Source organism: Chelon labrosus (assembly GCF_963514085.1).
Source record: "Chelon labrosus genome assembly, chromosome: 11".
NCBI classification, from domain to species: domain Eukaryota; kingdom Metazoa; phylum Chordata; class Actinopteri; order Mugiliformes; family Mugilidae; genus Chelon; species Chelon labrosus.
This window is the reverse complement of record NC_140344.1, coordinates 22933599-22948484: the sequence shown is the minus strand read 5'-3', so window position 1 is coordinate 22948484 and position 14886 is coordinate 22933599. Positions and strand designations below refer to the sequence as shown.

Here is a 14886-nt window from a genome sequence, read left to right as displayed (position 1 = left end):
TGACCTCAAGGGTGACTACCAGTTGCCGTGCAAACTCCTCCGTAAAGTGGTCCCATAGGACTGTGAGAGTAGGAAAAAATATATAGATGAATAAGTACAGTGTATGATCCAACATTTCCTTGTAACTGGGCGGAGGTAGAGCAGAGCGCAGTATTAATCAAACGAAAACAAGAGCGAGTCTGGAGGAAGTGTGGACAGGCTCACTTCCTCCACTCTTGGACCATCCAAGCTCGCAGGAGGGCGGCACACATATCCCTGGTAAAAGTAGTGTCAGTTTGGCCAATGCAATCGAGTGGGGGCGCATTGTCCATATTTATATACAGTCTATGCTCAAAGTGCATACTGCCATTAGCACATGTCCATGTGTACACTATGTACATCTATGGAGTTCAGTGTTCCCTCCCATTCCGTGGTTGAGCTGGCGACCATTGAAGATGAGAAGCACTCACAGAGCACTGCATCTTGTCACACTTGTCAGTGTGACTGCACCCACGTAAAAATGGAAGCACGCCAAAAAGAAAAGCCTTACCGTCAAAGCCAGGAGTTTGCCATAAGTGAGGTGTGCAGGAATATGGTCCGGCTTGGCTCGCAGTGATTCTCTGTACCAGTGTTCAGCTTCAGTCAGCTTGTTCAGTCTCATGTAGGCCTCTCCTGTGAAGGCAAAGCATGGGTCAAATCAGGGGTCAAACTGTCAGGGGGGTTAAGACACCGGGTGACTCCCTATCGCTCTTCTGACACTCTTGGAACGAGGCCAGGCTTCAATACAGCGGGCTAGAAATCTTACGTACAAAATGTCATATTTATGTAGTTTAGACTTAGAGGTAAGATGATGCAACTGTTTGTTAAAGCATGCCAGATTCATACTGCTTTGACAAACACTTGAATCCTCCATACTAATGAGCATATCCTGATTACAAAAATACCAAAACATACAGTTCTTTTCATTTTAGATGAGTTCAATGTGTAGGAAAATATTACGCAGCCTGTAAGGCACTCCCTCTCCCTCCCCGTCTGATCTGTCAGGCATCATCTGATACCTCCCCCCACTGCCAGATCTGACCCTCTCCCTGCTGACACCTGAAACAACAGTGACCTCTCCTCCATAGCCATCCAATAACCCCTTGTATTATTGCAAAAAAAAAAAAAAAAATCCCACAACATCAGCTGTCAACACAACACAGTTAAAATCGACATCATAACACATTTAGGGGGAAGAGTGTGAACGTATCTCAGTGGTGATGTGGTCTCATGAACTGTCAGATGACTCGACGGGCTGTTTTGACTACAGCGGAATCAAAGTTTAATTCCGTGAGGATTAGGGCTAATCATTTTCCTGAGAACTTGTAATAATCAACGTGTGTAAACACAACTTAGGGACCTCTGACATGATGTGAAAACATGCCTTCTCTGTCGAGCGTACATATAGGCATGTAAAAGGCATTTTTGCACAAATGTGAGTGAAATAAATGATATTGCAGCTACACAAATAAAACTACTACAATAACTTGATAATCTGTCCAGCCAAAATGTGGAAATATATATAAAAAAACATATATTAAATCCGAAACTGAGGTTTTCTACTAGTAAAATTGAGTGGTATGATTTTTAAGAATAGTGAATTATTTAAAGTTTAATAAATCCTCAATGTGTTTCGGTCAGGACGAGCTGATTTCAGAGATTTACAACAAACCCCAGGTGCTAATGTGTTTTGAATATATGGGTCTGTTTTGACATGACCTCTTCATTGGTTGATGAGTTTAAAACCAGCCAAAAATACTCGAGTCGCCTTCCTGGCAGCAGGCCTCCGTATGAGATTAGCACAAACATCAACACGCAATTAGAAGTGACATCGAATCCAGCGGGCTGAAAACCAGCTCCGCGGAGTGGAACATTCCTGGGCCCACTAGAGAGTGTTGGAGCGAGACCAGCGGGGTGCAGATTACCACCCAGGTCTGCCTCTGATGAAAGCTTCTGCTCCTTGGCGTCTGACAAACAGCATGAGAGCGGCGCAGCGAGCGAAACTGAAAATAGATACGAGCAGGTGTGCCAAATGTGCAAATCAGTTCGGCGAGGAAACAACGCTAAGCTGCAGAAATCACAGATCTCTGGCTCAGCGCCTCCATGAGCGCAGACCCGCCGTTGCCTCGTGACGACGCCTGGAGTGTTCGTCAACATTTTGACACCATCGCAAACACAAAATTGCATTTCGCCAACATATAAGCAAACCTGTCTCACCACCGAGAATGGATTACAAACATCCCAAGCTCCACGTGTATGTGTGTGTGAAAAAGGAAGGGAGATTACAGAGAGAGAGAGAAAAAGAAAAGAATGTAGTGAGTAGATCTAATGAGCCTAATAACAGCTGTTCTACAGCTGTGATACAACACGCTGGGCTGTTCTTGTAGCGAAAAGCAAATGAATTCTGTTGAACATGATATGTTAAACTATGTTACTACTGTAACGTCAAAACACTGTTCAACAACATCAAATAAGATTAGTTGACTCAAACAAGGGGCTTTTCTGATATATACTGGCATACATAATAATACGAACCCTCATACCTGATTTTAAAATTGTTGTTACCGTTAAGGGACAAAAGTGTCCTCTTCAAAAGTGCCATTAAAACAGCATATGTTAATATTTTTTTCTGCTTCTTTTTTTTAACATAAATCTTTTAATCAACTTCAGTCCTAACCATAAATACCAAAGGTTTGATTGATTTCAAATTTTGAACTGTTTATATGCCAGTGTTTGATGGCATCACAACTTTTTGGACAAAAAGACAAAAAAACAACACACAAAACATGAAGTATTTTCAATAATCTGAATGCAAAGTGGATTTTTTTTTTTCTTGGGGGGATTATTAAAGCCTTGGATATGTCAATGATTAGTAGCAACATTGATTTTGATGGATTATTTTTTGGATTATGGATTTTTTTTTTCCATAATGTCAGCTTTACAAAAACTGTTACGTTGCTGATTTTATGGGACTTTTGAAGAGGACACTTCTGTCCCTTAACGGTAACAACGTTTAAACGGTTATTAGGATTTGTTTCTGAAATATCAAAATTTGTTAAAAAATACACACCTTTGCCAAATACCATAGCAACAAGCATAACCGACGCTAAGCAATCAAAAAAAATAAACCTTGAAAAGGACACTTTTGTCCCTATGTGGGCATGAGGGTAAGGTTTTGTTTTGGAAAAATCTTGTCACCGTCTCAGTCCTGGTTAAAAGACATAGTGGTTTTAATGAGGTTCTCATAATCATGCCGTGTCCATGGCTGGTGGTGGTGCCATGAGCAAGCATCTGCTCCCCGGGTGCAGTCCTTAGAGGTTGCAACCCATTGCTCCAACTGTACACACTACTGTGTGAACAAATGAATGGGTCAAACATTGCGGGACAATTAAGGGTTACAATTATTATTTTATTATCATTATCATTAGGTGGACAAAGGAATATGATCCTTTTTGTCATGTTTAGTAGCAGTGGAGGGAGGACCCACTTCAATTACAAACCCAAAATCCAGAACTTAAGGTTAACGCTTTCAGGGAAGGCAGGGAATACAAAAACTCAACTCCAAAAACAGGAAAGGACCAAAAGTAAGACAAGAATGCAGGATCACGAGCGTAGGACAAACAGGGGGTAACATCACAGACGACTCGACAAAGGGAAAGGCAGAGTTATGTATGCACACACACAAGGGCTGATGGAATAACGAAAGACGGGTGAGACCAGTGAGAGGAGGAGCGTGCAAAGACAACAGACACAAGATGAGACGGGCAAGCAAATCTTAAGTCCACCAAGACAGCTGATTACAAAATAAAACAGGAAACACCATGACACTTTTGTTCCAATCTTCATCCATATAATAAAAAACCTTGGTTTGAATTGTTAAGGATTTGGGTAACCCTGCTCCACAGCGAGTGTGTGAGCTGCTGGAGCTGCGAGACTGTGAACACTGTGTCGTCACTGAAAGCTAGTTCAGCTAAGGCCGTGCTAAACCAGAAGAAAAAAGTTTTTATCTTAATGGGCTCAAAACAACCAAGTGGAGCAACAATGGGTGGTGTGTGTGGCTGCTAATTCCTCCAAAACAATCCCTCACCTTCAGTTCCACTGAAACAATAGCTTTTACTCTCATGGCTCTTAAACAAAAAGCAGCACTTACCCATCATGTTGTAGAGGCTCTGCGGTGCAAATTGTCTTGGCATTTTCTGTATTGCTTCTTTAAACACGGTGAGGGCCTCCTGTGAATGAAACAAGTAAAAAAAAAAAAAAAAAAAAAAGAAGAAGAAGGACGGGGATGTTTGCATTAGAGAGCAGAGAGACGCCGCCAGAGAAACCGGCTCTGGGGTAACTAGTCATTCCTCCCATGCAGCCGGGGCCCTGACAATATGAATACACAGCGTGGAATTGGGGGTCGCCGGGAGCCTGGTTCATACAGAGCTGGCCACAAAGGCTCTATCCTCAGTGTCACGGCTATTAAGACGACTAGAGCAGTGTCACTTATTGACTCTGGTATGTATAGTGTGTCGGTCCAGCCATTCACCTCAGAGTCCCTCAGAGTTTAAATGGTAGAAAGCCTTAAAAAACGACTTTATTGCTGAAGCAAATGTTGCGGTTAGAGGTCAGAGGAAGTGGGACTTCTCTGTTTCTCCGGCATGCCAACAATTTATAAAGGCCTTTATTGAATCTGCAGCACGACCACTTCATTCCTGATTGAATCAGCAGCGTCGGTGCTTATGTACGATATAAATGTGCAGCATTGGAAAACCAGTTACCCCAGCCAGCGCCGGAGGTCTTTAGGGGCATGAAAGAAAGTGAATTTGTCAGAAACAGCCTGAGGATTATCTGCACAAACACTTCGTCCCCTATGACAGAAGCAATTTTGGATCATGTCCGTATAAAAGTAAGCGTTTTCTCAGTTTCCCCAAAAGGGTCCTTGGGCAAATGCCTGCATTTTATCTCAATTCACTACGGTTTAAAATTTTCCAGCATGTACGGGAGGCAAAGTAGCAGTCTTTCAACTCCCATGGTGGCATTGGGGGTATTTGTTAGGCAAAATATGGTTGCAGGAAGTATATAAATGAAAGAAATGAAAGGCATATTTCTTATTTTGATGATGCAAAATGTAATTTGTGAAAAAATAAAGTATTCTGAGGGGATTGTCTATTAGATTTCTCAACACATTTACCTTTTTAACTTTACTTATTTGACCTATTCTTTAAGAAAGTAGTAACCATGCTCTTCTCTTCTTCAATGAATTTAACATGTCTTATGTCGATGCCCAGGATGCTAATGCATTGTGAACCTACACATGATTTTTGAAGCTAAATGTAGGGTTTGCGTCATTACCTCCTGGTGTCCCTGCTCGTGTAGAAGCTTGCCCAGGTTGTACAGGCAGCTGGTGACTGAGCTCTTGTGGGCGTGGGGGTCCTTTAGGTTCTCATCTGGGATATCGGCGCAGGTCAGGAAGGTGCGCTTGGCCTCGTCCAAGCGACCCTGGTTCATCAGGATGATCCCCGTGTTCAAGTAGGCTGCTGTTGAGAGAACCAAACACAACATGGAGTTTAGACTTCGGCATTTCAGTCTGAATGCTGGGTTTTCCTCGAATGAAACGTGCTGTATTAATGAGTTCCTTGCCTTACCCAATGCTAATTGTGTTTACATTAACTGTCTTTTTTGCTACTGAACTGAAATATAAATATATTCTGAGATTCCAAACTCCCAACTGTTTACATGGACGCTCAATAAAATAATCCTGTAAGATACATGCCTTTACATGCCACAAAAGATCTATCAGAATGTAACTTTTTAAGTGTTTCTGCCCGATAAATATAACAGAAGAACCATTTTTTGGACAACAAATCTCATTATCAGCAGAATTAGAATCAAACGTTCTCCCTGCAAAATCCTTCTCGGTGCAAATCTATGTCCAACCATTAACCCTGCATGGTGACCCGAAGCCACAGAGAGCAAAGGCGCTAAAAACATGAGAAAAGATCATTTTTACATCAATTTGATACGTGCAAATATCAAACACACAGTTCTGACACGTATCCTTGTGGGATACTTTGAATTCTTGAGTGGTAGAAGACAACATCTAATGATCAATATGGAGATGAAGTGTAATTGGTCTCTGCGGACCCCCCTCTGTAAACCACTCCTTATCAAGTCTAGCCGTTGGAATAAATTAACCTGATAAAGCAGATCGATCTGAAAGGCTCGCCAGGAGGGTCAAATGATGATCAAGTCAAAGACGAACGACTGATGATCAACAAATTAAATTCCTACAACAAATGATTCTTCTTTTTCTTGTTGGAATTTATCTGAAAAAGCTTATACAAACCTAATTCTCATCCTAAAGGCTCATTTAAAGTACTAACCTACGCGCGTAGCCTACACCGGTGCGAGCCATTTATCCTCAGTCTGGCTCGCTCTGTATAAACGCCACCCAAACGCTGGTCGGAAACTTTTGCCGAAATTTCGCTCAGTTCCTCAGTTAACCTTTCCTCCATGTGTTCCATCCTTATCGATCCACAACAATCAATTAAAAAAACTGCGGAGATGGAGAAGCAGCTGGACATACTAAAGCGTAAATACCCTACTACCAAGCGGACCAATCACAGCTCTTGCGTAGTTGCATTTCTGGGAAGGTGCACGTCAGGCTAGGACGCTAAGGTCTGCGTAGGGTCTTGGTTGTAGCTACGGCGTCAAATTGACAGAGAGGTATAAAGTGCGCTTTACACTTTACAATCTCATCTGTCCTGCCTGGTATGGCACTCGATGGCCCATATCTACATTCGCCTCCATTGGATCTGCATTGAATTAAGTGTTTTGCAGCTTCCTCAGGCTTCTAAACTGACTTGCTGCACGTGAATAAGTGACACAAATCACTAGCGCGTTATCACAAAACAAGATAATCCTGCACGTTGAATAGCAGCGAAACAATTCACCGTCGTTAGCTCCCAATTAGACAGTGAGTAATGGCGCAACCTTGAAGAAAAGCGCTCTAACTGTCACATTCTCATTCTGGCTTCAAAGCGTCTGCTGCTTGGGGTAATTAATTAACCTTGTTATCAGCTACAGCAGATTGGATAATTGCACGCTGAATGGAAACGTTCTAGTCTAACCGTGATCGTGATTAGGTGCATAATTAATCCGCGGAAGACAGGAAGAGGCATTTAGGATTGTCCGTTTGTCTCGTCATTGACGGATGCCTTGAACAATGGGGAGCTAATTTATTGCGTGATCAGGTGAGACGGAGAGAGGTTTGCGTTAATCAGGGAGTGAGCCTGGTGAAGATGAAAGCGTATAGGAAGGTCTCCAGGAAAAAGAAGAAGCATGAGATGCACCAAAAAAAATAAAAAATAAGAGAAACAAGGAAATGTTGTGTGTATGGGACGAATTATGCAAATGAGCTTTGTTGCCTGCATTCCTAATAAATTACATCATGCATTTGCTTCATCTGTGGACATAACTGGGCCTTGAAAGGCAGTCACACAGCTGCGCTGAATGTTTAATTCTGCCGCACTGCCCTTTGCCACCTTTTCCTTTCCCTTCACATAACCACATACTGTGCTCACTGTTGCCTGGACACAGCACAGCCACAACCGCAAGTGCTGGAGATTGTCAATAAAAAAAAAAAGAAGAGTTGTACTTACAAGCCAGGGTTGGCCGGCTCCCAATGGCCAGCTTATAGTAGTGGAGTGCCTCTGAGAACTTGTTGCTCTCCTGCAGCAGCAAACCGCTGGAACAGACAAAAGGACGAACAGATGGTCCTGTGACAGTGTAGTGCTTCTTAGGGAACTCAAAAGGAGACGTGTTTTAAAGCTGAAAACTTCTGTTAGGCTTAAACAAGAACGCGAGCAGCTGATACAACTGAAGGGGAAGTTCTGTAAACCGCAGACATTCGAGCGCACTGTGAGTATTGGCCGATGCTTTTTGTTTTCCCCTCAGGCTAAAGCGCGGTCATTAATAATGCTGTCAGGCGGACGGCGCTCTGGGGAGTAAAAGACAAGACTTCACTTCCTCTGAGAGAACAGCTCTGATCAATGACAGCGCGTAAAGGGAGAGCTTGTCCATTTGTTAATGCACATACTTAAGACATAGCAACAGTGCAGTGACATCAGACGACGGAAATCAGAGGAAAATTAAACAAAATAAACCGACTTACAGGTTGTACAGCATGTCAGCCATGTTGCTGCGGTAATAGAGGGCGTTTCTGTAAGCCTGCTCCGCCTTCTCCATCTTTCCCTGGCTCTTCAAGACATTTCCAAGGTTGCCCCATGCTGCCAGGTCACAAAAGATCACAAAAGGGAAAGTTAATCAAAAAGAAAATGCGAGACTTCCTTTACGAATAACAACTTCTTTTTATTTTTTTCTCCGAGTCTTAACAAGCTTGTGAATTACAGCAGCAGGAGAGAACATTTCTGTGGAAAGTAATAATTTTTCTTTTGTTATTCGCAGCCTCATGCTGCCACGAGTTCAGAGCTTTTTAACCTCTAAAGAGGATGTTGTTCAGCTGCAGCTGGTAGACCGAGACAGCGTGAGCAAAGAGCGATGGCGCACTAGGAGAGCTTTGTGCGTAAACCACCAGTGTTTCCTATGCGAACGTGTATGAAAGGACCACCGCGGTGCCATTGAGCGGTTAATAGCGTTAGAGTTCGATGGCGTAGTGCAGTAACTGACAGGTGATGTATGAAGCTTTTGGAGTTCTTCAGATGGGGTGAACACATTTAATTAAATGGAAAAATAAAAGTGGAATAGGATAGAATAATATGATTTTATGTTTAATAATTGCATACGCATTAATATACACCGATCAGACATAACATTATGACCACCTTCCTAATATTGTGCTTCCAAAACAGTTGCGACTCATCAGAGAATGGACATAGGCTTTCTGAGGGTGTCCTGTTAGTGGGGGCCTTTAGGTCCCATGGGTCACTAGATCAGTTTGGGATCTAGTGAATTTGGAGGCCAGGTCAACACCTTGTGCTGTTCATGTTTTATTTTTTTTAGCTGTTCTTAAAGCGTTTTTGTGTGCCTGTGTCAGGCTGCATCCTGCTGGGGATGGCTGCTGTCGTCAAGGAGTGTCATTGCTACGGGCTGGGGGTGCCTGGTCTGGTCTAGTTGGGTGCTACATGTCTAAGCAACATCCACATGAATGAATGGCAGGTCCAAAAGTTTCCCAGGAGAACACTGAATTGTCATAAGATGGTCAATGTTATTTACTTGTACCGTCAGTGGTCATAATCTTATGCCTGATCAGTCTATCATATCATGAACATTGATTTGATTTATAGTCTGTACAAACCTGATCATAATTATGACTCAAAGGGTTACATTTCTTAACCAAACTGTCATTAAACACTCACAGACAGGTCTAATGAGGCTTTTGCAAAGCTGTGAATCCACACACAAATAACAAGAGCATGTGTGAACACCGAGAAATAATTTGTTCTCACATCTACACCAGTCCTGTTAAATGGAGAGATCAAATCCTGGCTTGTGCTGCTTTTGTTGACAAGGGTTTACAGTGCTAAATTATGCAGTCTGCCTTTGAGGAATGTAGTTTTTAAACCGCCGAAAATCCAGAGTGTATTAAATCCCACTAGGATGTTCAGTATAAATAATGACAGGGACGAAAATAAATTAAGCCTCCCACATTCAACTCCGCATTCAGTCGTTTAGGAGTAAAGAGATGACTTGTGTCCAAAAAATTTCAAACGAAGCGACGAGCGCGTGCGTGTCTGAAGATGGGCTCTTCTCAAATCTCATATTAGCTTTATTGGATGTGAATCGGAGACATGGCCGCCACTGTGTTGGGCTGACGCCGTGCCAAGACAAACAGCTGTCACGCCTCGGCTCTGTGGCACAATATGAAAGGGAAATTAGTTAACACAACGTGTCCTTCTGCTGCTTTGTGAGGCCCCGACCTGTTTCCCTCCTCATCAGCTTTGAGGGGTTTTCGCTCTGGGTCTGAGTGATGACCTTGAATTCTCTTGAATATTTTATCTCCTGTTGAAGGTGCCAATCGGAGATGGGCAACGGTGCCCCGCCAAGTGGGACGGGGTGTCTGGTGTCATTAAACAGAATGCATTCTTGCTTCTTGTGAAGTTAAGTTCATATGGCAAAAGTTAAGTGATGAAAAAGCAGATTTCCTACTTCCTGTGTCTTTATTCAAGGTTTCATTAAACTCAAAATGACAACTGGCACAATCAAATTCTTTTCTTTTAAATATCCATCTATATTATTGCACATTATCATTTATCCTGCCTGTGTGTATATAGTGTATATTTCTATTCCCATTTATTGTAGATTTATATATATGTATGCAATTATTATTTATTTATTTATTTATTAAATTAAATTAAATTAGTTTTTTTTTTTTTTTTTTTTTTTTACTATCTTACATTTTACTAGTATTTTTAATGTGTGACTGAGCTACTATAACCAAGCAATTTTCCTTATGGATCAATAAAGTCTCAGTCTAAGTCTGAATTATAACAAACTATTATGGGTGTGCACAGATCTGTGGTATTCAATGCCTGTGCACCCTAATGTGACCAAAGTCATGCATCTTAGCCGAGCCTTACCTTTAGCAGGATTGACATAAATCCCTGACTTGTACAGCATCTCTTCATTCTGCCAGTCCCGATTCCTCAGAACCGTTTTGACTCCAAAAAGCAAAACCAGGGTTGCGCTGCAGTACACCAACATTGTCCTGGAGGACTTGCGTCGCAGTCGAATGTAAAGGGACCTCATTCCCACCGCAACCAGCAGGCAGTAGCCCATACTGGGGATGTACAGTACTCTCTCTGCTATCACAAATCCCACGTAGAAAAACAAGTTCGTGGCCGGCAGGAAAGGGATAGCCAACAGGCCTAGTGAGAACACCACAACGTTTTCAGTGGTAGGCAGTGGAGTCCTGCTCTCGTAGTGCTTGTTGGTACCATTTTGTGCACTATTAACGTGAACATCTGTGTGGGAGTTGTTCACGTGTTCATGATTGTTACAGTGGTAGCTATGTCCGTTACTGTTCCCATTTCTTCCATTACTGTAATGATGTGCTTTGCCGTTGGTGTCCTTAACCTTGACTGTCTGCTGCGTCCACAGGCCGAACCAAGCCAGCAACAGCAATCCAAGGTAGAAGGCTACTGTATGAAAGTTCCTCGGGTCAGCAAGGCTCCTGATCAGTGGCAAGGCATCCATTGACCAGTCAAAACTGAGCGTGTCAGGACAGAGGAGGAGCCAAAAGTTAATGGCAGGCAGGTAGAAAAAGGTTAGAGTCCTGGTCAGGAGCGAGGGGGAGTCAGCCGCTGGGTTGTCAGAGTTGGAGAAGTTTGGAGGTTTGTTGCCCATCCAGTAGAAGCGGCAGGCCAGTAGGATGACTCCCCAGGCTGCCAGCAAAAATATATTCCGCAGCAGGTGGATGTTTTTTCTCTGAAGAGACAAAGAAAAACACAGAAACATGGATCAAACAATCAAGCCAAAGCTTCCTAAGTGGTTGTAATATTTATTACTTTTGGACATTTAATTTACTTTGACCCAGACTAAAAACTGGAAACTGATCAAAGGTATGACTGAGCTCACATGCCTTCAACTCTCAAGAATAAAATCACTATGTTTTGGCCACAACAGTGTAGTAGGGTAATGCCGTCAAGAACAGAATGTTGAGTAGCTATTACACACCGATCAGGCCTAACATTATGACCACCTGCCTAATACCGTGTAGGTCTCCCGTGCAACTCATGAGGGAATGGACATGAGCCTTCAGAGGGTGTCCTGTGGTGTCTGGTAACAGAATGCTGTTAGTGGGAGCCTAGGTCCTATGGGTTGAGGGGAGGGGCCTCTGTGGATCATCCCACAGATACTTGATCAGTTTGGGATCTAGTGAATCTGGAGGCCAGGTCAACACCTTGTGCTGTTCTTCATGTTTTGTGAGTTGATCCTAAAGCATGTCAGGCTGCATCTAGGTGGGTGCTACATGTCTAAGTAACATCCACATGAATGAATGCCAGGTCCAAAAGTTTCCCAGCAGAACACTGACTTGTCACAAGATGGTCAATGTTATTCACTTCTCCTGTCAGTGGTTTTAAGGTTGTGGATGATCAATGTATACGTTTAATCAAAAACCTTTGGTTTCCGCGATTTCTTTGGAAAGAATAAGAAAGACATCTGTTTTATCTCTATCTTTTGTTATTTTTGAAACTACCAGGACATTCACACCGACTCAATTCATTCATTGTTTAACACGAGGGCGACCTTACATCATAACTTTCTGTTCATACATATTTTTCCCTCAACTTCATAACCGCCAAACAAACTATATGGACTCCATCCATCATACCATAGACTTAATATTAAACACTTTCCCATATGTTGTGTCGAAACACTCAAAAAAATATTTATGGCGTGTTTGGTTGTTTAATACTTTGCTGGCAGAGCATTAACTTGATATATTTCCCTACAAGCTCATTCCAATGTCTACATGACCCTTGCTAACGTTCATGTTGGAAATCCTGCAACCCATGCACAGCAGTGTCAACTCAAGTTCCACGCTATTGTACATTTTTTTTTGTCTGCGGATGTGAACTCCCTCTGGGTTAACACGCCAAAGGTCCTAAACTTGCTCAGCAAGCACATCTGTGATCGTAGATGTCTTACCGCGATTGCTTTGGGGGAGAGGGGGGTGTACTATTGACTTCCTCGCCCGCCCGTCGTCATATACAGACTGTAGTTCTAAGCAGAGGCGTTGGTAACCTCTGGGTACAGCTGTCGCCTGCTAATGAACACTGCTAATGCAAAGACCTGCTGCCCAACACTTGGGAAATTAGGCCGCAAACACAAGAGACAACACCGTGGAAATTATCTGCAAATAAACAATTATAACACCCACTGTTGTGAGAAAGTGAACACAACATCACAGACACAAGTGCATACAATGCAATCAAATGATTCTACAACAAACCCTACTGCTGTGAAGCACCAGTATGTTTAGTTAAGAGTGAATAAAATCCCTTTTACTGCACCAAAAATATACATTCTTTTGGAGCCGAGTGTTGGTATACAATACTCATCACACCTTTGGAAAACATCCGCAGTGTGAGGAAAAATAACACTTGCTTAAGGTCAGCTCTGTCAAAAGCTTCAGGTGAGACCTGATAACAACCCACAGTGATTCACATATTCCCGAGGATATATGCCAACGCTGAAGAAGCTGTCCGGTCGCTTGGCAACAAAAGGTCAACGTGCCAATCCAGAACACCATCCCTCATTAATCTGAGCAACATGGAAAACCCAGGGGGAGAAGGTGGGCTGAAGACAAGATAGAATATATAGGAAACTTATTGGTGTTAGACGCCAGCGCTGAAAGAATATAAAAGCAAAGTGTTGTGCAGGGACCTGGTGCAGGAATCACATCTGTCAGTCAGCCTTAATGAATCAAGTTTTATGTTGGAAAGTGAAAAATAAAAATATCACAGCTAAGGAACTCAATGCAAAACGAACAACAAACAATCCCAATAATTTCAATGCTACTAAAGGTAAAACAGGAACTTATTAAATGTAAATGTTATTTAAAAAGAAAACATGGCGTTAACATGCCGATTGTCGGATCACCCACAAAGTTGTGTTGAAAACAAAAGAGATGAGACAGATTCTTACATGTTACGTTGGATACCACGTTACCATGTAAAAAGTAAACTACAGCGAGCAGCAAGTTAGTTTAATTTGTAAAGAATTACCACAACAAAACTGCATCATGACATTGTGCATACTTTGGTATTTGCACAGATTAAACATGCAACAGATAATGTGTGTTAATTACAGAGTTTTAAATCTGTTAGCGGGCACATTTTTTCTTGCATCTGAAGAGAGCCTGGGTAAATGTGTCTCAATGTGTCCTGCCTTTAAGGCTAGTATAACTTAACTAACAGCTATATTTATTGCAAAGAAACAAGGGTGCTCTAATGCTGCATTAACACACTTCTAGAGCCGTATTCGCACGGGACTAGTTTTACCTGGGGACCTCCGCTAATTTGTAATTGTTGCAGAGGTCGTCTGTGATCTTAATCCCGTGCGAATCAGCCATGTCCGTAACTTGTAAGGTAAAAATTACCTACCCTATTTCTAGTAACACAGAGGACCTGTGATATAACTATGATTTGGGGGGCGTGTTTTCACTTTTTCAAGAGCTTTGTTTGATTGGCGGCTTTTTTCCTGGCTCTTGTCACCTAAGAATTATGAAGGATGTGCTGTAAATCAAAGTTTGGACAGATGTTAGGGTGCAAAGTCGAGATGACCCATTCACCCATTTAGACGGATGAAATCATTACATCAAGCGTGAATGTGTTCGTCTGCAAAGGTGGGGCTGGTAAATACTGCCAATTCAGAATCTGCAAAGTAACTGAAGCTGTTAAAAAGTGTAAAACGTCCTCTGACAGGCAGCGGAGTGAGGAGAAAAGTAGCAGAGACATAACCATGGAGAGTAAATTTGAGTAAAACACAGGAGTTTGCTGATGCGCCACAGATGTACGGGGGTCATTTCCGAACCACATGACGTCCCCAGGTAAAACTAATCCTGTGCAAATAGGGCTTTTGCACAAAGCATTTAAAGAACACGTTGTCTTGTATTTGCCAGTATTGTTTATTCCGGCCATGACATACTATATGAAGAACCATACTGTCATGGTTCTGGTTTTTTGATTCCTGTGCTCATGTTTTGAGTTTCGTTCATGTTTCATGTTTTTCAGTTTCCTGTTTTATTTTGTTAAGTTCTTGGTTTCCTGTCTTGTGATTGCCTTTGTGATTGTCTTCCCCGTCTTGATTGCTTTCACCTGTTTCTCGTCACCTTCCTGTCCTGTGATTTCCCACCTTTGT

The 14886-nt window shown here is 42.4% G+C and overlaps 1 protein-coding gene across 1 annotated transcript in view; it reads right to left on the bottom strand.

Annotated features, from left to right (window-relative positions):
* tmtc2b (transmembrane O-mannosyltransferase targeting cadherins 2b) overlaps positions 1 to 14886 on the bottom strand; it is a 97589-nt gene that overhangs the window by 19361 nt on the left and 63342 nt on the right. Inside the window, exons 3-8 of the mRNA XM_084555609.1 lie at positions 10602 to 11448; positions 8177 to 8291; positions 7665 to 7750; positions 5356 to 5540; positions 4169 to 4247; positions 530 to 651 (exon numbers count right to left, since the gene is read on the bottom strand). Coding sequence (XP_084411735.1) covers positions 530 to 651; positions 4169 to 4247; positions 5356 to 5540; positions 7665 to 7750; positions 8177 to 8291; positions 10602 to 11448 — 1434 coding nt within the window. The remainder of the gene's footprint in view (positions 1 to 529; positions 652 to 4168; positions 4248 to 5355; positions 5541 to 7664; positions 7751 to 8176; positions 8292 to 10601; positions 11449 to 14886) is intronic.